At 35.2% G+C, this 25230-nt stretch overlaps 1 protein-coding gene across 14 annotated transcripts in view; it reads left to right on the top strand.

The window, feature by feature from the left end:
• Positions 1-25230, top strand: part of PPFIA2 (PPFI scaffold protein A2) — a 289083-nt gene that overhangs the window by 137732 nt on the left and 126121 nt on the right. For 6 of the 14 annotated variants that reach the window (XM_085045788.1, XM_085045796.1, XM_085045773.1 and 3 more), the window contains one exon: positions 13042-13104. The exons of the other annotated variants lie outside the window; for them this stretch is intronic. In XM_085045788.1, the coding sequence (XP_084901914.1) occupies positions 13042-13104 (63 nt within the window). The remainder of the gene's footprint in view (positions 1-13041; positions 13105-25230) is intronic. 14 annotated transcript variants of the gene reach the window in all.

The raw sequence follows: 25230 nt of genomic DNA, 5'->3' as shown, positions 1-25230 counted from the left end.
GAAGTTAGCAGGAGTTTCTTGTTTCACTTCTCCAAAACAGATGAACTTGCTTCTGCTGATCTTAAAAGTGAAAAATGAGTGAGCTTCATTCATATTTTTCTATTATTTTGCATTGCAGGATTTTTGCACTTCTGTTGATACAACAGACAAATCTTAAGGGAATTCTTCATCCATAAGCAACATGGTTTTGAGCAGTTGCAGTCTGCATCTTCCTCTGTACTGAAGATCGAGTACTCAAACCACATACTTTGAAGGAGTTGGCTTGATTGTCTTACCAGCCATTTGTATTTAGCACATTTGGAGAGGCTTTCTCATGTGGGTGGCATGGTTTTATTCTACACAGCATGCAAAGGTTTAGTGTTCACATTCCATATGATTTAAAATCCAGCAGAGCTGCTTCAGAGCAGTAGATTCTTTTACTCTTCTGGCAGCTATAGAGATTATTTCTTATCTGAATCATTATATGCAAGCAGAACATTAATTTGCTGCATGATATGATATAATATTAGTGAAATGACCTGGTTAAAAGTGAAGCCCTGTACTTAAAAACAAATGTAAACCTACATACATGGGTGAAAGCCACCATTGCATTTGATTTCTCATTAGATTAGTCAATAGTATTTATATTAATTAGCTCAATGACAATATGAGTTGTGTATTTTCTAATATAATATATGATATACAATCCTAAGAAGCAATGCTGGAAACCAAATATTCAGAATATAAGAACTTGGTGTGCTGTGTTCACAGTGCTGACATCTTTTTTTAACAAGATTTACTTAAGAATCTCTGTCTACAATTTTTAAATGCAAGTTTCTGTCTTTTTTAGTTTTGAAGGTTATCATAAGAGTCAGTGGAGTGTCCCAAGATCCTCGAAACAACTATTATGAGATGTGATTCATATCATCTTCTCTATTCAAGCCCCATGAATTTATACAGCAGACTGCAGTCCCAAGGAAGCTCACACTTCAGCAAAACATGGCGCAGAGCAATGTAGAAATTCCTGCTTTGTATCCAGAATCAGGTTATTTTGTGGTTGTTGCTGGGTTAGTGAGTGCTCCTTCATAGGCATCATACACCACTGGTACAGCTATGCTGCTTTCCCTTCTGGAGTTAGGTAATTCAGGATAAATTCAGAGGTCTTCAATGGCACAGCATAGCCACTCTCATGGCTGCCATATTATGTTTAGTTTCTGTGTCTGGTCAGTGCAGTCTGGGCTAGGCTTCCTTTTAACTCTTACTCTTTGCCTTCTTATATATGCATATATATATATATATATATGTATATGTATATAAATATGAAAGGAATACGTCATAAAATGTACTTTTTTTCTGTGTGCAACTCGCACATGCACTGAAGGGGCAGGAGGCTCCAGATGAAAACACCAAAGAAGTGTGTTCAGCCTGGAGACTTGAGAAGCACCTGAAGCTTGGGGACTACTGGCATTGACTGCAGATTCACACCTTTACTGGTACATTCTATTGCCAGGCTACCTAATGATATAAAACCAGATCGGAACTTAGCATTTTCCTGTCTAAAGCCTGCTGATGAATACTGCTATATGTGAGCAGGGTATTCATGTTTTTCTGCTGTGAGAGTTAAAAAATTCATCATTGTGTAAACACTGTGAAACAAAAATTAGCTATCCCATCTGCTTTCCTCTGACTAACATTTCTTCCATCACATGTTTAACACTAAGCCTCTCTGATGGAATTAAAAATAGATGGCTACAGAGGAGTTCACATCTATTAATTGGCATTCAGTCTTTGAAACTTACAACCATAAAATCACTGGAGTAATAGACCCAACCAGGCATTTATATGAGTGAAATTTTCATGAAAGGCATCAGTTACATTCTGTCTGTATTTTATCATTTTGGCAAAATTCTGTTGGGAAGTTCAAATATGAAAATAAATTGATGAGTCTTACACCTGCTGGAAAAGAGAAAAGGGTTCATTTTAATCTCTCAGGAAAGTGAAAATCAAAAGGTTTCCTTTTTTCTGAGTCTCATACCAGCCCATCATTGCAATATTTAATCACCTCAGAATCACCGTTATAGTGACTGTGAATAATTGATCTTTTTTTTGGCAGCATGGTACAAAAGTAGAAGAGGAAAACCATTCCACTCTGAGCTTGTTGCAGCCTAAAGGGTTATCTGGCACGTGGGTGTGTACAGATCACAACTGTGGGTTCATAGGAATGGCATGGAGTCTTTATCCTTTAAATCTTGACTTGTATTCTTGTAGTGAAAATGCTTTTAGTAATTAAGACAGAAGTAAAAGACAGATGATCTTGCAGGGTCACAGCAGAAGTCAGGAGACAGGCAGCTTTAATGCTTGAATAATAACGAAACTTGCACTGGAATTTCATGCACATAATTTCTTTTTTAAATTCAGTAGTTTCTGGCAGGATTTCAAGTGTATCAAAACTCTTGAACAGCAAACCCAAACTGTGGGCATAGTTCTATGATTCTATGAAACTGAAGAAGCTGCATAACCACGTAAACTCTCTTAAACAAATTTGCACGTAAAATGTTTTATTTTCAGTTTAATTAACATGATGGTTGAAACAGAGTATGCTTGCAAAACAAATTGACATGAAATCATAACTATGATTTGATTAAAATTCTTACATTATTGTAGAAGCACTGGGGCGTTTCTCTCTCTATACACCATTGAATTATTCAGTATCACATAGGGTTGCAATACTTTTTTTGTTTTTCCCGTATAGATGCTTATCATTAAACCCATCATTGTATTTGAGATAGGTGGATGAGTAAAACAATGAAGCTAAAATTGCATCTAAAGAGGCAGAACTGTTAACAAATGGAGTGGGATTCTGAGCTAAAAAAGACAATACTTCCATTAAGTGTGGTTACATGACAGTCATAGCTGAGACTATCAAAGGAATGCATGTATTGCTATAATGAGGTGTCTTTGTTCCACAACTAATGTCATGTTAGTGATTAAAACCACTACCCTTCTGACTCATATATTATTAACAATGTCTTCTGCCAGTGTTAATCATGTATTCTTTTGATGCACACAAGTACATAAGCCAAGCCATTGTCTGGAAAGGGTGTTAGTTAATACACATATGGTGAAATTCTTCATAGCCTTGCTTTTCCCTATTGTTGAAAAATAATATAGTGTATTCAAAACACTACTTATTCAATTGCAATATTAAGTTGAAATATAAAGTATTGACTCAATGTCATCAGTTTGGTAACCAGTTCTTCCTGAGCTTATTTCCTGTGACTACTGCTACAATTTTAGGTAATGTTTCTAACTCCAAAAATTGTAGTATGCCATTTTAATTAATGCCATGTGCCCTCATGAACCAAAATGAAAGCAATAAATAAATGGGAAAAAGTCAGGAATTAATCATATTTTGAAGATGGATGGATGGATGGATGGATGGATGGATGGATGGATAGATGGATAGATGGGTAGATGGATAGATGGATAGATGGATGGATGGAAGAAAAAATCCACAGTGCATCCTAATGATCTAATTGTGGCCTTGCATTACCCTAAGGGAACCTACAAGAAAGATAGAGAGACTTTTTACAAGAGCATGTAGTGTCAGGACAGGGGGGAATGGCTTCAAACTGAAAGAAAGTAGGTTTAGATTAGACATTAGGAAGAAAATTTTTTACTTTGAGGGTGGTGAGGCACTGGAACAGATTGCACAGAGAATTTGTCAATGCCTCCTTCCTGGAAGTGTTCAAGGCCAGGTTGAATGGAGCTCTGAGCAAGATGGTCCAGTGGAAGGTGTCCCAACCATGGCAGGGGTGTTGAAATGAGATGATCTTTAAAGTCCCTTCCAACCCAAGCTATTGCATGATTCTGTGATCTCTAGCACCAACCAGCAAGTCCACTGTATTTAGCACCTGCTAAAGTTTTCCTTTCCCATACTTACCCATGAGCAGTGATGATGCTGCAATGGTGAGCAAACAGCTTTTCAAAGTGAAGTATTGTTTTGCTAAGAAAAAAAGGCAATTAAATAGCGAAATGCCTTGTCTGTAGTTGTAAATCCTTAGGAGGCAAGGCTGGTGGTTTTTTGGCTAAGAGAAAGCATAGTGCAATACTCAAGCTGTCTAATTTTAGGTAATCTAATCAGATTTTGAATCACCTTTGAAGGAACCTGTTTTTCTCCCTCAAGTGTCAGGAATCTTGAGCTTTTAACTTCAAGTTCTCTGAATTACATTTGAATTAGATAAGGTCTGCAAATCATTCAATTTCACCTTTCTTGGTACAGATTCTCTATGTTATAGTTGGTAGTTACTAATCCGTGCTCTCCTCATTTCTTCTCTGGAAGACTGGTCTTTTAACTGATCAGGGCTCTTTGACCTGCCCTTTCTCTACTGTTAGAAAATTTGCCCTACTAACAAAGCTAAGATCTTCATTACGTTGTGATGGCTGGCTGTATGCTTTATGGGGATTCTTCTGGCACCTACTAGCTCATATCTGTCTTGTCCCTTTCTCGCTATATTTTATGAACACTTTCTAGATTATAAAAGTAGTACTTGAAGTACATGCAACATAGAGATGTAATCATCTAACAGCTTGTTACACTTGCTGACATTTCTGTGATGATATGGTGTAAAATTTTAATTTTTTTAAAAATAAGCATTGGAAAGATTATTTGGGTGGGGTTTTTTTGTTTTGTTTTGTGGTTTATTTGTTTGTTTTGGGTGTTTTTTTGGCCCCAGAGAAGGTTAAACAATTCTGTTCTTTCTTAAAATTACAAAATTTTATTAGTAGTGTTATCAGATCCTCATGGTTTAAATTTGGATTTTTACACTAATCAACAAGATGCCTCTGTTTTGCAAAGTAGATTCTGTATTTTTATATATGCACTTGTCTATATCTGCAATTTGATGCTCTCAAAAAGACAGCTTTTTTCTGGATGTGGAGTCTTTCATGTTGCTGTACAGATCAGACAGAAAAAAATACAGCCAATATTTATCCAGTGATGCTTTGATGTTAGCTCTTTGGCTGTTCGAGTAAGTGTTGCCAGGGTAGTATTTTACTCCCTTTATTACATTCTTTTCATTGTAGTCGGTGAAGTGTGTGCTCTTGAATTTAGTGTTTTAAGCTGTGCTGTTGTCTCAGTTTTATATAGGCATGTTAATTATTTCTACTCTTGAAAATCTTGTTCTTGGCTAGGTAAAATATCTGTTTTCAGAGAAGCCAGATTGTAGGTGTCAAGAAACCTTTTCTTTGCTGGACCCCTCCTTGGTCCCTGCTGCAGCATCAGGGACCAGTGGCAGCACAGCAAAGAAAACTGGGGTCATGGAAGTACCCAGCTGTCTTGCTCCTTTTGTTCAAGTTGCCTGGTGCATGCAACTTCAAGCACTTTTGTCATTATTTTCAACAGATTTTCAACATCAATTTCTGTTTATTTTCATTAAAATGACATAACTCTTCCAACGTATTCTGTTAGGAAATTTGGTCTGATTTATGCTTCAACTAGCTGAAGAGAACATTGCATATGGGAAAAATAAACAACTTCAAAAAAAAAAAGCTTCCAAAGCTTTTTTTTTTCTTGGAGCATTTTAAATTCAGGCAGTGTGGTACTGTGTTTTAAACCAGTATCAAAAGTGACAGTTTAAAAGAGTTTTAAAAAGCTTTTGGGCATAAACATGCTGGTTTAATGCACAAAGACAGTCTTGTTTGCTTTCTTCACTTGCAAAGTTTATGTTTAATTTAAATCAAAATTGTTTCATTTCTTCCCTTTAAAATTAGAATTTCACTTCATTTTAAAATGTGCTCTTCCTAATAATTTTACTCACGAAAATTTGTGGAAAGACTGGCTTGTCTCCCTCTCCCACTTAGGCAAGTTGTAAAATGTAGAAATCTATATTTGACCTATTTACAATAGATGGATTTTGGTTTTGTATTTTAATTGTGTAGATTTTTTTGAGTTTGGGTTTTTTTAACTCCTTGAACTCTGTGGATGACAAATTATTTCCCTGCCCTGATGCAATGCAAAGAGGTGAAACTATATGTAAGGTCTAATGCAAATAATAGTTTTCAATCCCACAGATACCTTAATTTTCAGATTCTTTCAGGAGACAGTAAAAAAAGAGGCTTCTGTTCAGGCTCTTCCTCACTTACAGCTTCTTATTCCTTTTCAGTGTAAGTGCCTCCACCTCCTCCTCACTGATAACCTCCACCTTTGGGCTTTCTTTCCAAGGTGTGGTTTTGCTGCCAGCATCTGCCACTGCTCATTTTTCAAATGACATTAATGTGAAGCTGAACTGATTTCTGACATCTGGCTGTTGCCCAAAGCATAATGGGCAGCCAAGGAAAAAAGACCAAAATCTTGTTAATTTGTGTTTTCTGCTGCTTGGCAGCATCATAATCACTCTCAATTCCTGTGTGTAAATCAAGAATGTATCACTGTAGTGCTTTATGTTTGTTTGGTATCTGGGTGTCTTTTGATATCTCAAAAAACTGGGAGGGAGATATGTGCTGCTCCTGAAGTCTGTGAATGAGGCTTTTATACTCACATGAAAAAGCAAATAAAGCAAAAATAGTGAAGTACATGCAAAAAATGTTCATGTGTCCCAGGCTTTTTCAGAGAAGAGCTATTCTCAGAGGTATACTTGCACAATGCCTGGTAAAGGTAGTGGCAAGTTAGAATATAGATTATTTTAAATAATAATTGCTGTAAGTCAGCAGGAGTTCATGTAATAGCCCTGACCTGTTTAGGACCTGCAAAATGCTGTATAGTGAGACGGATTGCTAGGAAGCTGACCCAACAGAATACCATTAAATCCCTGAGGAATTAGCACTATCTATGCCTGTCCCACTTGTATCTTCAAGAGCAAGCTGATTTTTTTCAGCAATATCATGTCTAGAAGGATAAACATTTAAAAGAAAAAATCTAACTAAGAACAGTTTCACCAAAATGCTTTGCAGACTGCAGATATCTATGTACCTATGCACATTTTCTCTGAGGGGACAGACTATGAAAAAACTGTGTGTAACAGTGTTAGCCATATTTTCTGGGCTTGTAGAATCATGTTATAGTTATAAATGAGGTACCAGTTGCTCTTACTTGATTTGCTCACACTCATGCAGAATATCAGCGTTCCAGAGTCCTCCACAGCCGAGGCAGAGCAGAATGGCTCTGCATTCTGCAGAATGCATTCTTCACTCCCCCAAGGGCACATTTGCCTCTGCTTCACCCTGCTTCCAGGTGATTAGAGGGCAAACTGTCCCTCTGAAGGAAACTGGATGTGACTCAGGAAAATGAGGGAAATACACATTACTGCAAAATAAGTGATTCAATATCTTGTTTTTTTCCTTATGTAGAAATCTGAGGAGTAGAACAGGAACAGATTTCAAATAGGCTTCAGCTGGCCTTTATGGGGCAATCAAAGTTGTATGCTGCTGTAGAAAATTACTTAGGCATGGTTCTGGCTTTGCTGTCTGCTATAGTCATACAGTAAGAATGAGACTACGGGACACAGAGTTTTCAAATTAGAGCAAGTATGATTCACTGTGTTTTGAATGTGTTTCCAGAATTTTGACTTAGTTTTGTCCTTAACAAAACTCTGATAGTTCTTGTGATCCATGTCCCATTTTTGAGAGTTGTCTCTTTGACAAGTTCTATGAGATTTCTGAAACATGTATAGACTCCCCAGGTGTGCTCAAGTTCCATCTAACCTGGATCTGTCAGCAGGTCTGATCTCCAGGGACTGTGTGGACAGTTTAGTTTAGTGTCAATCTGAACACATCTTCCTAAACTATACTTGTCTTTTTGCAGGGCAGTATGTACATGGGTGTGAACTGCTGTATCTTCCTCCCCCACAGCCTGGAGAGGAAAGATTAGTACTGTAGGCTGGGGGCAGGTCTGGCGGCTGGGTGATCATAGGAGCAGGATTTCAGGGAGTGCAGGAAAACACTGCAGGTGTCTTTGGTTATTGATTTATTTTTTCTTTTATTTTTCTCTTTCACTCTAACCCCTTTCCTTCCTTTCTTGTGCAATGTTCATGTAGTTTCATATTTTTACACAATATTGAATTTCCAAAAGGACATTGAGGTTCTGGAGGGTTTTCAAAGAAGGACAACAAAGCTGGAAAAGAATCTGAAGCACAAGTCTGATGAGGGATCTGGAGTTGCTTAGCTTAGAGAAAAGGAGGCTCAGGGGGTAGTTTATCTCTCTCTACAACTATTTGAAGGGAGATTATAGCCAGGTCAGCCTCTTCTGCTATATCTCAATTGAAAGGATGAGAGAAAAACGCCTAAAGTTGCCATTCCTGAGGAGGTTCAGATTAGATATTAGAAGAATTTTTTTCACTGAAAGAGTGCTTAGGCATTGGAAAAAGTTGCCCAGGAATGTGGTGGAGTCACTGTCTCTGGAAGTGCTCGAGAGGTGTCTGGATGCGACATATGGTTTGGGGTGATTATGGTGGTGATGGTTGATGGCCAGACTAGATGATATTGAAGATGCCTTCAAAATTGATGATTCTGGGAGTCTGTGAAATGCGCATGTCCTTTGTGTTATGCCCTTGTAATAATAAAAACCCCTAAAATTGTAGTCTTTTTATTTATGTGGAGGAAATTCTGGCAGTTCAGAAGGAAAGGCAAGGAAATATTTTTCTTAGTTGAGTAAGAACTATTCCATCAGTTCCTTTTTTGACTCTTTTTATTAACTAAATTTTTAATGATGGAATACATGCCTGAATTATTTCTGTGCCTCAGTACAGCAAAAAGGCATGATCATGAGATGTTTTAATGGCTATATGAACTCAAACTCGGCTTCTGTGATCACTGTTCTGGATCTTTATTCACTGTAATAAGTATCTCCTATGAGAATAGTGTATATATTTTATAGTGTAAGATTTTAATTTAACTGGTAACTTTCTTGAAATATTTTTAAAGGGATTAACCAAAGAATAATTAGAAAGTTCCATTAGTTTGATACAGGTAAACAAATTCATTTGAATCTTATTTTCACTTTAAAATGTTCACACAATGAGGTATTAGCTTACCTTGTTTTGTCATGTAACGATACTGTGGGAAGACTACTATACAGACTGCAAAGTTTGTCTTTCTACAAATCAGGTTTTAAGGAATAGATCTTGCTGATTTTTGCATGTAATTTTAACTCTGCAATGATAGGAAGTTCCCTGTAGTTCAGTGGGAGTGCTCCCATGGATGAAGTGTGTTCAGGCCAACACACATACTAGAGAGTTATATTGATATAGAAGGCTTATAGGTACTTTTTATTTCTTTTTACTTATTTTCTTCTGCAGACTACCATCATCAAGCATATAATAGTTATTTATGTATAGTGTGCATGCATACATATGTGCAAATATTGCTCTGAGGGAGACTATTTTATTTCTGAGTGCAGGATTATCATTATTTTTTAACTAAGTAGGTTCCACTTGTGAGAAATCTACATTATAGACATCAAAAAGAACTGGTAGAGATTCTGCCCTGGTTTGTTCAACATCATAACAAATTAAATTTATTCAGTGAATATTTTTGTACTTTTCAGCAGCTTTCAATACCACTGATTATAAATCTTGACTTTCTTATGTATTCCCTGTCCTTAATTTGGATATGGCCTTGAAATTAGAGCTGCACTGTTCATATAATAACTGACTGTAGGAGTTCAGTTCCAAAGCCTTGCCTGGAAACTTGCTAAGAAGGTTTGGATTATAATGATGTTGGTGCTTAGGAAAGTATGTTTTGTTTCATGTGACCTGGATAGGAAGATCGCTTGCAAGCCCAGTTTACCTAGTTCAAAATGCAGTTGCTACATGTTGTAAGGTTGGAAATATCAGTGTCAGAATTAATGAATTTTCACCTACTTCTCATAGGTTAATTTAGAGAATTAGCTAAAACTCCATTTAATTTTATTGCTTCCACAGAGACTTGAAATTCTAGTCTCCTATATCGTTTGTCACTCCTTCCATTGTTTGGGAAAGGTAGGCTAGTTTGGCGCATATGTGTGCCATGATTTGTGATTATTGTCTCACGTGGTCTTAGGAACTCCAGGAAGTGTAGCCTGGCTGTGTATGCACCCAGAGGGCATTTAGTACATGATGCAATTTCTGAAAATATTTTCAGATCTGTCATGGCCTCACGGAAGACTCTTCTATGTGGAAATCTAATTGAAGGATGAAAAGGAGGCTGGAAACATTTCTGAGTCCATCAGTAGGATACAGCTTGAGGATCTGTCCCCCTGCATGTGGTTTACAGCAGATAGTAGCTGAAGTGCTCATCCCAAGCAAGAATATATACATGTTCTAGAGATTCATTTTCAGAATTTTGTCTTCCTGTTAACCCTAATTTCTCCTCTGATAAATTTTCATTTTCTCCTCTGAAAAACATTTACCAAAGGAGAAAGCCCAAACTTTAATAGAAAGTGTCATTAATATTAGTTCTAATAGGTTGTAGTTACTAAGGTACAAAGTACTAAGGTGATACTATACTATTAGATGCATTCCTGAATGGAATAAATATTTTATCAATGTGCGTAAATGGGAATTGCTGCATTACTTATAATGCATAACTTTTTCATAGATTTTTATATCTCAAATGATTGCCAGTAAAATCTCCATGACAATAGGATGCATTTGTTTGAAGAAAAACAATTTTAGAGCTAATGCAAAAATTTTACACTTTTTATTTAATATTTTTCTTTCATTTTTTTCTCTTATACTTTGCACTTTAGATATTAAAAGTCCAGTTGGATAGGAAATTACTATGGTTGAAAGGAAGTAGCCTTAGAGCATTGAAGTATTAGGGATCACTCATTTCCAGCTAAGTTTCCCATAGTAGGCCTGAATAGTCAAAATACTGGACTTTAAACCCATCAGCTGCTAGAATGGAATTCAACGGAATTCATTTTATACATTTTGTCACTAGGTCTTTCATCACAGTTTTACAAGAGGAAAGATGGGAAAAATTGTTTACAAGATCATTTGAAAAATTATGATAAAGTTACTTAGAGAATATTGCTTTTAACAGTGATGAACAGAACAATGAATTAGTAAACAGAGCTCAGATGCAGCAGTCAAAAGTATACAGTAGATCTACCTTTTTAAATAAAAGTGCAAAATTATGAGAAAAAAACATATATCACACACATGGAAATTAAAATGTGCAAAAATTTGTGAATGATTTATACATTAATCCAGATGCATTTGTTTCAACATTTTTTAGTAGTTGTGTGTATATACATATACATACACATACATGTAAACATACACATAAACATACACATATACATATGCATACACAAACACATAAACATACACATATACATACACATACACATACACATACACATACACACTGAGATGTAATTTATGAACCATTGAACCATGATTAAATAAAGATGCATGAGACTGAATGGTTAAAATGTATAATGTGTGTGTTTACTTGTGCAGAAGTGTTGTTTATTTAAAACAGTGCTATGCTGACATAATATGTACTATGCTTTCTTTACAAAATTCTGGAGCAAAATTCTGGAGTGATGTTATAGATACATCTGAACATGATACATGAATTGAACATGGAGTTGCTTTGCATGGAAATTATCTTTTCAAAAGTAGCTGCTCTGTATGAAGTGAAATATCCTTTAAGTAAAAAAAATAGCATTATAAAAATATTTTCAAATATTTAAGGCTGTAAATCTAAAGAAGGGAAATCTGACAGAAACAAGTTCAGAGCTTGTCAGCATACAGGGAGAATTTTGCTTAAAATTCAAGATTTACTCTTTTTATAAGACTGCATCATTCTCCTTTAAAAGAATTGAAAGTTTAAAAGTATTTCAAATATTTAAAAACTGTTATAAATCAAAATGTGAGGATCATTGGAAATATGTGATTTGTAGATAGATGGATACATGCCTGTGGCTGTTGTTAAATATATTGATAGTGCGTACATTTTAATTTACTGTAGATGTAATCTGCAATTTACAGTCAGGCTTAACTTCCTCAAATTATAATAGTAAATTCATTGTAAAACACATCTTGCAATATGTTGTGTTTTCCATATGATAAAAATACTTGAATCCAAAAATACTGTATTTTTGTCTGCTTTAAGTACCAGGTTTACACTATTGAGTTAGTAAATAGTCACAGAAATAAAGCCTAGGTCAATATTTATTTGGGAAATGATAAAGCTCAACTATAATTAGCATGAACATTGTATGTATTGTTACATATGCTCTCAGTAGTGGAAAGAAATTGTTTGAAGGTTTAGTCTAGAACTCTTGAGTTTTTTACATCTAGAACTTTTTGAAAATTTCTGCTGTTAATTTCTTCAGAAGTAAATTTTGAAATCTGAAGAAATACTGTCTGGCCAGATTGCCTACTAGTCAAGATCTGTCTAAAGAAGAATGTTATATATTAAAAAGTGATAAAAAGGAGGAAAAATAGCATTTATGCTAAAATACATTCTTCAGAAGCTGAAGGGACTTCCAGATTTTTTAAATGCACGTAGCTTCTTTCCTGTTATTTTTCTACTCTTATGATTGTTTGATGCAAGAAGTAAGTCTGAGACAGCATGAAAAAAATCATCAATTTAATTGGTAAAATGTACCTAATAATTTATTTTTATGTATTTCCATAAGATGTTTTAATTAATTAATTAATATTAATATTATAATTAATATTAATATTAATATTATATTAATGCTTGCTTCAAACCTGGCAAATAGGTAAACGTTTTGCTTTATGTAGAGGCCTCATGCAAAAGTCAGCCATGGAGCTGTGATTATTTCTCTGTAGTTATCAGACTGTTTTCCAGTGCTTCAGAGACCATTTTTGTGAACACAGTGCAGAACACCAAAGTGATTTTGTTGTTCTCAGTACCTCATGAGCCAGGAGATGTAACAATACTTTCAATTTTTTAATGTGAATTTCAGTTGAGCCATATTAGTGTTCTCTTAGATAAGCTTGTTTGAATGATAACATTCATCTGTTCGTATGGTGTAATTTAAATTTACTGTAGTGTTGTACAAAGTTCTATTCCATTCAGCAGAATCTCTGTTGCCCCCTTTTTCAGATGACCGTTGCTGCTGGTACGAGCATTGAGAATAACATTCAAAGGACCATATCCTGCCCTAATGTATGTTCAAAATGTCTTGGTTTTTTGCATCATTTAAAAGTGAATCCTCCTTATGTGACTTTGATATTTTGTTGCCCACAGAAGCTTGTGCATCTTGAGGTTACTTCACATTATATATTTTAGGGTCAATGAATATTGTACTACAAGTGAGGTCACAGCCTATCAAAATTCCCAAATTGCTGTAATTGCTTTCTATATGGTTTGATGGTGCAGCTAAATAAAGATGAAGATAATATATTCATAGTTCCTTCTGCATTTACCTTGCTTCCCAGCCAGCTCAATGCTCCTGTCAGTTGAAATCAGTAGAACAGCAATAGACAAAATGAGGAAAGCAATGAGAGGCTATATTTATTCTACTTAATCTTGTTCTAAATTGCATTTTGATATGAAGATGTGTAATAATAAATATGGAAGGAAGGTAATTTAATTTTTCTTGCCTAGGCAAATATATACCATGACTTAAAATAGAAGGAGGGAGGAATTATTATTGCTTATGAAAGGTAGAATAAGTGATATATCTGGTTAAGAAAAGAAGCAAATCATTCACTTGTAGTATAATAGGTCATTTGTCTTTTTAGACCAAAGCTATTCAGATAATGTAAAGTCGTTGGGCCAGAATTGAACTCTTATACATTAATGGGGAAACAGAAATGGAAATTGGGATGTACTCTTGAGAAGAGGCCGTGGCTCTGCATTTTATAGAAGCTATTTTTTAATCATGTAATGTGTTCAATAATTTATTTTTCAACTAAAGATTATCATATTTATAAGAGTACTGTCAGAAGGAATTCTGGATAAACATTTCTATCCCCTTAAGTTCTTTGAAGATATAGCAAATAATCAAAGAACAAGCACAATCTAATTAAAGTAACTGATAACTAAAAGAGAAAATATTATGATTTAATATTAGTAAGAAGTGAATTTGTCCTCCCTGTCTGGGAAAAGAATCTCAAACTAATCTTTTTCCTGGAAAGTCTGAGCTCTTAAGGGAAATTCTTTACACTGCATTCTTAGAAGATGCTGCATCTGACCATCTGAGTCATTGTGGATTTCTGCATACATTCCTGGAATAAATCAATATTATAAATTCTTGGCTATGATTTGTACTGTTTAATTCCATTTTCAGACTTTCTTCTATGCAAAGGAAAAGCACTTCCTCAATGCACAGTGTATGATTAATCTCCAATCTCTTCTGGATTTTCAGCTACTTTAACTTCTCCAGTGCCATTTTAGTATTCTAGCACGCAAATAGTACCCTTTGTAATGGAAGACATTAATATGAAAGATAATAATATGGCAGAAATTATAAGCATGGGAAAATGCACTATTTCCAATTTAGTTATAGAAGTCCATGCTATTACTTCAAAATTGTTTGCAATCTTTTAGTTTTCTTTGAGCAATCTGGTCTAATGGCAGGTGCTCCTGCCTATGACACGGGGTTGGAACTAGGTGATCTTTAAGGTCCTTTCCAACCCAGAACATTCTATTGTTCTATGATTTTTGAATTTATAATTAATAATGACCAAAATTTCTGTTCATTATAAAAGAATCCTGTTCAGAGATAGAATATAATCCCTAATAACATATATGTGTCATCCCAATGCACTTGAGCAAGAGCAAAAAGTGGAAATCTGTACTCAGCCTTTCACCCAGCATCTTGCAGGGATGACAGGAAGGGAAGCCAGGTCTGCTTTACAAGTACAAAATTAAGTAAATAATTAATTTTATTCCATTCAATGCCAACCCCGCAATTATCTGTGTGAACCATAGTTTTAATGGTGGGATTTAAGACTATCAAATTTGCAGCTGAAACTGCTTGAATGCATGGTAAATTTTCAATTATTGGGCTACATTATTCTGAAATGTTTCTTGTAATTACTGTGAATTGCACAGCTTTGTATTTCTACCTATTGTAAAAGGGATAACTACAGAGGATAGCCTCAAAACAAAAAAATTTTTAGTCAGTATATATTACACTGCTTCAGCATTTTAATTACATGGCATTAATTATGTTGTAATTAATTATAAACCTCAGTTACTTCGTGAAAAAAACACAGTACATTTGCACTGGCTTTTCTGGGTCTTAATTTTGGATTCAAAATGTATTTCTAGAGCTGTTCACTTAGAAGCAGTGTTTGAAATGCTAAAACCAGAAAAAGCCATAGAATAGATCATTCATGAGGCAACTATGCTTAAATATTAAAAAGGCTTTCTTAAGCCCAAGTAACATCTCTTAATGTCATTAGTAACAAATATAAGCAGGTTTTTAGGTATAAAGGGTGTATAGTACGTCATCTTGCTTAATGGAAACATAGTGCAAGGCTTGCAATAAAGCTGAAGCTCAGGAAGAAACTGCTAGATATTCAAAATTAAGAATTCAGATATTATGGTGATTTTCATGGTTCAACTTTGTGGACAGGTTCCCACATATGAAAAGGTTTAATTTTTATGCTGTTGCTCTGTGAAGTTTACACCATCATTATAGGTATCAATTTACCTTTATTCCCACATAAAATTTCTGTTTTCTACATCTCATTATTATCAAGTGTTTACACAGCAGAAGCTGACAGAAGAAATGGATATTATATAAAATAATAATATACTTAGCAGATTATTCTCTTCTGTACTGTTTAATAGGATAACTGCCAGATTTGCTGTCTTTCATGCAAAATATCTGAAATCACGATTCTGTCTGTCTATCTATCTGTCTATCTAATCTATCATCTATCTATCTATCATCTATCTATCTATCTATCTATCTATCTATCTATCTATCTATCCCTCTGTGTTTTTTAGTAGATTGGTCTTTAAACCACTCCAATTGCTGTTTACTTTGTAAATGCTGTTGCTTGATAAGAATATCTGTAGATGTAAGCTTAAAGTACACATACTTTATAAAATGGCTGGATGAGCATTACTGATGGATATAGAGTGACTTAGACAGGACAGTCTATCATACTGTGATATCTCAATGCCATTACTTGATGATGGGAAGCAGTGCAAAGACAAATACAGGACACTTTGTATGCAGATCTAGTCACTGTGGCTGCATGACCTTGAGCTTCTGCAAAATTGCAGCATTAATACTTCTTTGCTTTACAGCTCTTTAAGATCCACAGTGAAAATGTAAACAACAAAATAATATAAAAGAAAATGCTGACAGATATTAAACATGCTGTGTTTCTTCATTCAAAACACAACTTGAATCTGTGTTTTTGTAAAACAAAATTGAGCTATATAATAAAGGAAAATATACTTTACCACATATAACCAAGAAGAAAACTAGTTATTTAGTTTTAACCAAGTGCAAACACAATGCATGTTGTTATTGAATGATCAGCTATAACACTCCTCTTTCATAGAAAAACCACATTTGTTTTATCTAAAGGGATACATACCATCAGGAATTCTTTGAGCTAGTCAGAAGTTTCAAAGTACTATGGAAAGCAGGCTCTTTGGAATTCCAGCAGACGTGATTCAGATTGTTTTCTTTGGATAGATGCTTTTATAAATTACAAAGTTTAATGTGCTTAAATTTTTAACATCTTTATTTTTATTATTATTCTCTGGCTGTACACGAGATATAGAGTATATCTATAGGCATTTTCTACAGGAGCTCTGTAGGAAAACAGCAATTTGTGACTATTTTGTCAAATTCACCACTTATGCAGCATCTTATAAAACTGCTGGTTTTTATTCATCCACAACCTTAGTTCTTTACACTGTTTCAAAAGGTGTATTTAGAGGGTTACAGTAAGGAGGGGACAACGAGAGAGAAAGTTTTGGTAATACACAGATGCCTTAAAATATAAGCATATTTATTTTTCTCCTATATGACAATGAAACTGTACTTTCAAGGTTTATTTTCATCAGAGATTAAATCCTGCTTATTTTCATAAGTTTGTTCATGTGAATAAGCTGAGCATGTATTTTCCTTAAATTTAAGCCAAATGGGGTTTTTTCCCAAAGCAGAGATAACTGTTTTTCTGTGTTGGGAACATTTCTGAGATCAAGAGGAAAAAGTACTCCAGAACTGCTACGCCGAGGAAGAAAAAGTCAGAAGCCTAAACATAATTACAGGCCTCCAACCTTTCTCAGGTTGTTATGAAAGCACCCTGAGCTTTCAGCTCAGCTCCTTCAGCTTGTTTTCTACCTTTATAGAAATCAGGGATTTACTAAAGAATGACCTACTGCTTTAAGTTACAAACCCATTTTATGGTGATCACCTGACACTTTCAAGCCCCAGATCCTCTTGACATGTAGATGTCTTATTTATGTCCATGGAAGGAAAAAAATTGCTGGGAGGTTTCTTTTCTCAAGCTCTTCACAAACTCCATAGTTCAAAGTCTTCAGGAGCTGCTTCATTCACAAATAAACTCACCAAGAAAAGTAATTTCTATTTGTTCTCACTGCCAATGGCTGTGCAGCTCTGTATTTTCAGCATGACACTAATCTTCGGCCCTCGTTTCTCATTTCCCCGCCACAGGGCCAGCAAATCTCACTGTGCAGCCCAACGTTTCTGCCTCTGCTCCAGGTCTTGTGACAGGCAACAAGCTGCTGGATCTGCTGCTGGGCCAGCTCTGCCAAGTGTGTTAAATCATGAGGTAGAAAGAGATAGAAGCAATGCTTTGCAACTGGGGAGATGGATCACTGGCAAATGGATGCCTTGGCAACAGTGGGGTGTCCTGATCCTCAAGTATGCGGCAGCACACTCCTAGTAATGCTGCTACATGCACAGCATCAGTGTCCTGGCCCAGCTTTGCAAGCACTCCAACCCTTTCCCATGGCATTCAGACTGGCACAGACCCAATGCATTGATATGAGAGATTGAAATTTGCAGAATGGCAATCAGGAATTTGGAATTGTAGCAGCATTTGCAAGAAACAATTCTCAGTTGATCTCTAAGTTATTCCACACCTTTTTAATTTTATTTTTTCATCATATGTCTTCTTCTAGAACTTGCCACTGGTTTTCTCTTTTTTTTCTTTTTTTTTTTGTTTTGTTTTGTTTTGTTTGTTTGTTTGTTTTGTTTCCCTCCCTACTTCTGCGACACATCTTATGTAGGGAGCCAGAGCTTCCTACAGCCACAGAAGGAAGATCTAGATTTAGAAAGAACTATGCTTTGGGGAAAAGAGCAGATTTTCATTGGTTTGGTAACATTTTTCCTTTGGATTATTACTGAGAAAAATCTTAGCCCTATCACCAGAAAGCAGGCGGGAAAAAATCTTTTCATGGCACAGATTTAATACACAGGAAATAATTTTCTAGATAACAATTATGCTTCTAGATACTTTCCTTTACTACTCTTCTGTAATTTGCATTTTTCTCACAAAAGAGGGATACAGAAGAGCTATTAGGTGTTAATGGCTGGCAAATAACTCATTTGGCAAAAGGCAGCTGGCAGATTCCTTTGAAAAAATACAAGAATGCCATCCGTCCCAGGACATCTGAAAAATAAATCAGCTCAGATTCAGATCATTTCTCTGTTGATATGGTCTGGGTGTTTCTACTTCTAGTTTTCAGTTCTGCCCAGGTTTGATGCTGTATATGAGGCCTAGCTTAACATATTAATGAGAAGATTATTCATTCCACTTTGTGTTTGGGAATTTATAAAGGTTGTATCACCAAACATACTTGTGAACTTCACAGACTTATGGATTAGTTCCAAGTCAGTGAAATAATCAGTCGCACCAAGCCGTATATTGCACTTCATTACATATTTGAACAGGAAGGCCCTAACTGCTAGTTCAACCACTCAACTTGGTTAGAGCTCAGCTTCTAGACAACAGTAATCCTGATACTGGCACTTAAATAACCCTCTTATGCTCTTCCTAATGTAGCCCTTTTAGTGTACTTATAGGTAGATAGCAATATATTACATTTTGAGCAGTGAGGTGGAAATTTTGTTGTAATTGTTTCCCCAGCCAATAGTTCTGGTTTATTGAATTGCTAATAGTTGTCTTCTAGAAGGAGAAACAAACATGCCCTGAGAAAGAAAAGGAATTATTTCAAAGGTCAGTGTTACTTAAGCACTTGTTTCATGCTTACAGCAGACGAGTTAGAAGTAATTGGAAAGCATATTGATATTGCAAGTGACAGACCAGAGGAAAAAGCTTGCACCAAAGATTGTGTCCTGAGTTCCCTTGGTGCCTCGAGGAAGTGACTAGCTTGAAAATGCACAAATGCTTTATACAATAATGGTGGAATATAGTACTAAAGCAAGGATTAAACCTGATTTCTGTTTCCCAAAGGAAATGCCTGGGAAAAAAAATATATATACTGTGAGAACTCTAGGCAAGGTATCTAAAATACAAAGTATTTATTTTTTTGAGCATTGATGACAGCCCATTAAAAGAAATTAAGAGAAACTCGCCTTCCAATGGTACATTTACATTCTCATGCTGCTCCTATGTGAAGTAGTTTATGCTTGCAAAAAGACAGAAATGGGAATATAATCTTTCTGTAGAGTTTGAATATCACCTGACCTTTGAACTGCACCATTGTTATTTCATTCATGTGTAGTAAGCCTAGTAAAGGTTGCCTGGGTAGTGATACAATGGATTTTGTGACTCTTCTTTCTCTGATTGAATTGTAGATGCCTTTTAATCAAGGTAAAAAAACAAAAACCAAAAATCAAAAAACAAAAAATCAAAAAACAAAAAAAAACCAAAAAAATAAACAAAAAAAACCAAACACCCCCCCCAAAAAAAAAACCACAAGCAAGCTCAAAAAGAAAAACAAACAAACCACACACGCACAAAAAACCAACCAACCAACCAAACCCCCAAAAAACGAAAAAAAAAAAAAAACGGCTTTAGTAAAGTTAATCATCCATCAGTTTTGTTTGTCTGATCATTCTTATATATAATTATTTAATTTATTATGTAAATTTTTTTTTGGTATATATATCTCCATCCTTCAGATTACATGTTTTAGACAACAAATAATATCAAATTATTAGCATCAACTGGCTTCTTATTCCATTACTCCCTGTCTTGTATTTTATGTTGGAAAGGGTATAATTGCACAGTAAGGCATAATTACAGGGTAAGAGAAGTGTGAAGAGGCAGATGGCTTGAAATAAGATAAATATTTAACACTGAAACAGAACAAAAAGAAACATATTTTGGGACAAGTGAGCAGAAAGAAATGTAATGGAGACACTCCTAGCAAGGCATCCCATGCTCTGCTGAACTTTCGCTCTCTTAAACATATACTTTTCTGTATGAATAGATTATTCCTGAGGCAGTGCATAAATCTTACTACCATGACTTCTTAATTTTGCTGCATATTCAGACACTTTTTGGCTTTATTATTTTTGCAATTGGACATATTGCAAATTTTATTCCAATGGAAAAATAACCTTTTTGAAATCTTAGTTTAAAAATCTTCTCAGGATTGGTCTGCCTCTTTCTAAATTTCTGGTTTCAGAGTAGTATTAATATAAATCTGAAAACTGGATAGTAAGAAATCATAAGGTTTACATAGAGTAATTAGTGTCTCCATTTTAAAATACCATTAAAAAAATATCTTTGAAGAAATAAACTTATTTCATTTCTTCTGTCCTCTCCATGGCCACATCCTCCAGGTGAGGATCAAAAGCAATTTTTTAATTTTTCCATGGTTTATGGATTCAGCTAGTGCTGCACTTGAGGAATAGATGGATCGATTTTGAATAATTGAATCAGTTATGATACTTCAAAGCATGGATGCCAACTTAGATTTAGATGCAGAGCATGTGCTGGGAGGCTGGTTTGCTCTCATAAGTCCTTGATATCTTCCTGTCATGAGATCGTTCTGTGCCTTCTCTTGAAGGGCATGATCCCTTCTAGGGAGAGGGAAAGGAAAGCAAGAATGTGACCAGATTATAAGCATAGAAGCAGATAATTTGCAAAATTATCAAAGAAATAAAAATAGCTTGTGTGCATTGCCAAAACATCTTACTGGATTTCAAAATGAGAGAAGTAGCTCCGAAATGGTCTAATTTTTTCTGGTGAATTATATAAGTACTTTATTATTGATTTCAATATATTTTGCTTATTTTCATCAGATGAAAATTTTGCCCTGAGTCTCTTTGACCCACTGTTTTGATAAAGCAAAGTAATTAGAAAATCAATTAAATGTTATTAGCTTAAACTTACACTGGTCTCTTTCCTCTTGCAGTCATGCAAAAGGAATTTTACATTTTCATTTAGTTTCAGAATGATTTTTGACCTTTTTTCTAGAAAATATCATTACTGAAGCTTTATTAGGAACTGTAACCTTTGTAATAGTTTTCTTTTAAAAATATCATCTTCAAATTTCATTATGTATTTTGATTTTTTCCATAAACAATGTCTTTGATATTTCTCTTAAAGCAGATCAACATAGGCACAGAACTAACCACTTCTTCAACTCAATATATTTTTAAATGTTAGATAAACATCAGTATTGATCTTGCAAACAGATCAATTTTAGTTGATAACTTTATTTGAGAAGATGCAGTTTTTCAGTATGTATTTTTTGCTATTAGGTCCAGTTAATCAATATGTGAATTGCCTGCCTGGCTGTTTAAAAGAATAAGTGTTTGTCATATATTGCATGGACTGTAGCTGGAAAGTCTGTCACAAGGCTGTGCAGTCACCTGGTAATCTTTTCTCATTTTTCTTTTCTCACACACTTACATCTGTTTTAACTCTGAACCAAAATCCAAATGAAACTGGTAAAAGCAGATGAAGGGTAAAATGAGGATTAAGAGCTTAGAATCTGTTTAGTATTTCTAAACTGAGCTTTAAGACGTGATCTCTGTGACAGTCTGCCAGTCTGGTCTCATGACTTCCTGCCCAAAAGTAGTGTAACATCTCTGTTAATTTTCCTGTTCTTACATCCCTTTGAAGACAAGAACAAGCTGGTTCAAGTGGTAGAGTTTGAAGATCTCATTTAACTCCAGCTCCAGGACTATCTGTACAGGTGACATGCACCATGGGACGGTTTCATCGTTCAATAGGTTTAGTTACTTCTGCAAAGAAAATATGCCTTACAGGGTAAGGAGACAGGGTTCCAGGAGCTATCTTGTGGAATAATTCCTTTTTAGTAACTGTAGATGTGTGAACTGTATTTATATTTTTTAGCTAGTCCAAAATACTCCAAAGGTACATTGTCTCCACTTCATGGTCTCTCCTTGAAATATTGTATTCTCACATGACAAAAATTGTGATATTTTTGTCATTATTAATTTATTAGTGTGTCTGGGGAGCAAAAAATGTTTATACAGAGTTCTATGGAAAATTACATTTTTATGAAGAACTGGCCTCTAGCAAACTGTCCTTTCATTCTTCACTCTAGAGAGGAAACTAAGGATGAGGTCTTCAGACTAAGGATGAGATCTTTAGACTAGCCCTGTCACAGCTCATGATATCACACACTCTCCAGCTGTAAGCAGAGCAGATGAAGTTGTTTTAATTGTATACATGAACTTATTGGCCTGAGCAGAAGCATTTGCCCAAGGTCAGGGCAAGGAAAGCAAGGTAAGGGGCAATGCTATGGCAAGCACTTAGGAATTCCTAGCACAGTCAGGGAGCCAGGGACTGGAAGCCACTGCTGGACATCTTGAGTCTTAAATATCAACCAGATGTTACAACAGCCATCTGCAGAGTAGGTTTTTTATTCTGCCAGTTGTATGGACAGCTCCTGCTGCAACTTGGGAATTACAGGCTGTTAGCTACTGTTTGCATATTTTAGTTTTATTCCCTTCGTTTTTAGTTACTAATCATATCTCTGCCATTATTCTGTTTGCTTGCTTTCCTGCTTGCAGTTCAATGCACTTTTCAAAGCTGCTTCATTTTGCTGGAAAGAAGACCTTACTATTAGTTAGAAAAAGGAGGAATGCATTTCCTGTGTTTATACTCAAAATGTTATTTTGACATAAAGATGAGCATGGCCCATGTTGCTGGTCCAAAACTCTGTAAAGAAAGAGGTAACAATCAAAGCTTGGAAGGAGACTACACGCAGTACAGAATGCAGACCCAGAAAACTATAGATTCTGCTGTATGAAAGTGTATCATTCAGCTCTCCACAGGGACTGGTATTTGTCAACCCAGGTGGCTGTGATGCCTGTCTTTTCCCATTCCAGTTGATATATCAGGAAAATTGATTATGCATTATGTAGCTGAAGCCAAATATCTGTCATGTTGTCATGTTGTCTCTGACTTGTCCCTCTCAATTTACTGCTTCTTTTTTTATACTTAGTTTGTAACTTCCTTTGGAAAGAAAACATATCTTTTTGTGCTTTCACATAGTAAGATGAAATACTAGGCCTTGAAGTCGGGTTTCTAGTGCAAATTTATAAACATTATTTAATACAAAATACATCTTTTCTTTACATGAAGTGTTATAATATAAGAACTGAAGGGAAAGTTATATTATTTTCACTTGGATCAGACAGAGATAATGCTCAGTATATTTGACCTCAATGACAAAGTGTTTTCTAGTATTGTACTGATGATTGCAAAACTTTCCAAAGCTCTGTAGGCATGGGATGATATCTTTGCATTTATTAATATTTTAAAATTATGTGAAAGTACTAACTTTTTGTGTCAAGTTTTGATAGTTTAGTTCTTTTCCCTTCAAAAGAAGTTTACTAGTGGACTTCTAAGGATGACTGACTTTTGAAAGAGACACCTGAAGTCAGACTCCAGAGTCAGAGTAGAGGAATCCCAGCTATATAAATTGTTCATTTCATCCTGGAGGAGGAATCTCTTTGTATTTAGGTATCAAGATGCAGAATACTTACTGGAATTAAAGTTCCAAAAACTGTAGTCATTCTTGATATCTATTTTGCAAAAAAAAAAACCCTTTTGCTCTCTTCAAAGTCACTTTTGCAATTTGCTCAGTATTTGTAATTGTTGGGTTGAGCCCCATGTACAGGTCTTCCATGCTGGTCTATCTGGCTCAGGAAGTTAAGGCTTTCTATTGATTATTTCAGAGAAGTCCATTTACATAACCAGTTGACCCTCAACTGACACAGCCATTTTATCTACAAGAAAGGCCATCTACTGGTTGTCTTGCTGCTGAGGTAAATTCAGCTTCCTGTATGATAGCTGTGGCTACTTCCAGAATTCTTTTCTTAGCTTCATGGATATATCATCCTTGTCTGTCTTCTCTGAACTTTATTTCATAGTAGAGGTTCACTGATGGATCATACAGAATCAGCAATATTGTAAATTACAGCAAATATTCTTGGAAGAACAACAACAACATGTTAATCAATTTGTATGTGCATTTCTCTCCTTTTCCTTAAGAAGTCCAGTTAACCACACTCAGATAATAAAGCTGAATTTATCACAGTTTTGGTCAAACCTTCTGGAATACAGAAGTCCTAATATGGAAGTTTCATTAGTAGATAAAAAAAATTATGATACTGCACAGAAAAAAATTGAAGAGGGCATCACTCATATGAATAATTCCATACATTGCATCATTAGTTCTCTCATAACCAAAGCAAAGATGTGTTTTTAAATGTTTTTAAGGATATCCATTAAATACTATCCAGTTATTACAAAGGAGGTCTTTAGGGAATAATGTAAAGGAAATTAAGTTTTTAATTTATATTTTAAAATTAAGACGTGTAATTTCCTAGGCATGATGCTATCTGAAGATCTAGTGAAGACTGCATGCACATATGTTCATACACTTTTACATAAGCTACAAAATAACTGACAAAAAATTTTTTTTAGATCTCCACATAATTAGTAGAAAAAAATGCAAATGAAGTTGAATAGCTTCCTGAGGCAAAAGAGAAGGTAAAACTTTACGCAAAGATCAGCATGATCAGAGGGCAAGGATATTTTTGAGTATTTCTATTTCAGCCCTTATGGGCCAGCTTGTCTGTGTATATAAAGTGCAAAGATGGATAGCTTTTTCTTCCCCTCCATTTTTGCAAAATTTCCTCATTCAGGTCTCATGCCTGATTTCTTTCCCATCTGAGAAAGTGTTTTTAAATTATTGCAATGCTTGGGGGTTAGGTGTGTTTGGAGTTTGGGGGAGGGGGCAGGGGGAGTGGGTGGGTTTTTCATATGAGTCTAAAAGGGAGTAATGAACACTGCAATGCTGTCACTGCATTTTAACTATTTTAGGTTTTGGGTTTTG

This window comes from Lichenostomus cassidix, chromosome 1Aa (assembly GCF_008360975.1).
Source record: "Lichenostomus cassidix isolate B80296 chromosome 1Aa, HeHo_3.0, whole genome shotgun sequence".
NCBI lineage: Eukaryota > Metazoa > Chordata > Aves > Passeriformes > Meliphagidae > Lichenostomus > Lichenostomus cassidix.
This window is presented reverse-complemented; position numbering and strand designations above follow the sequence as displayed.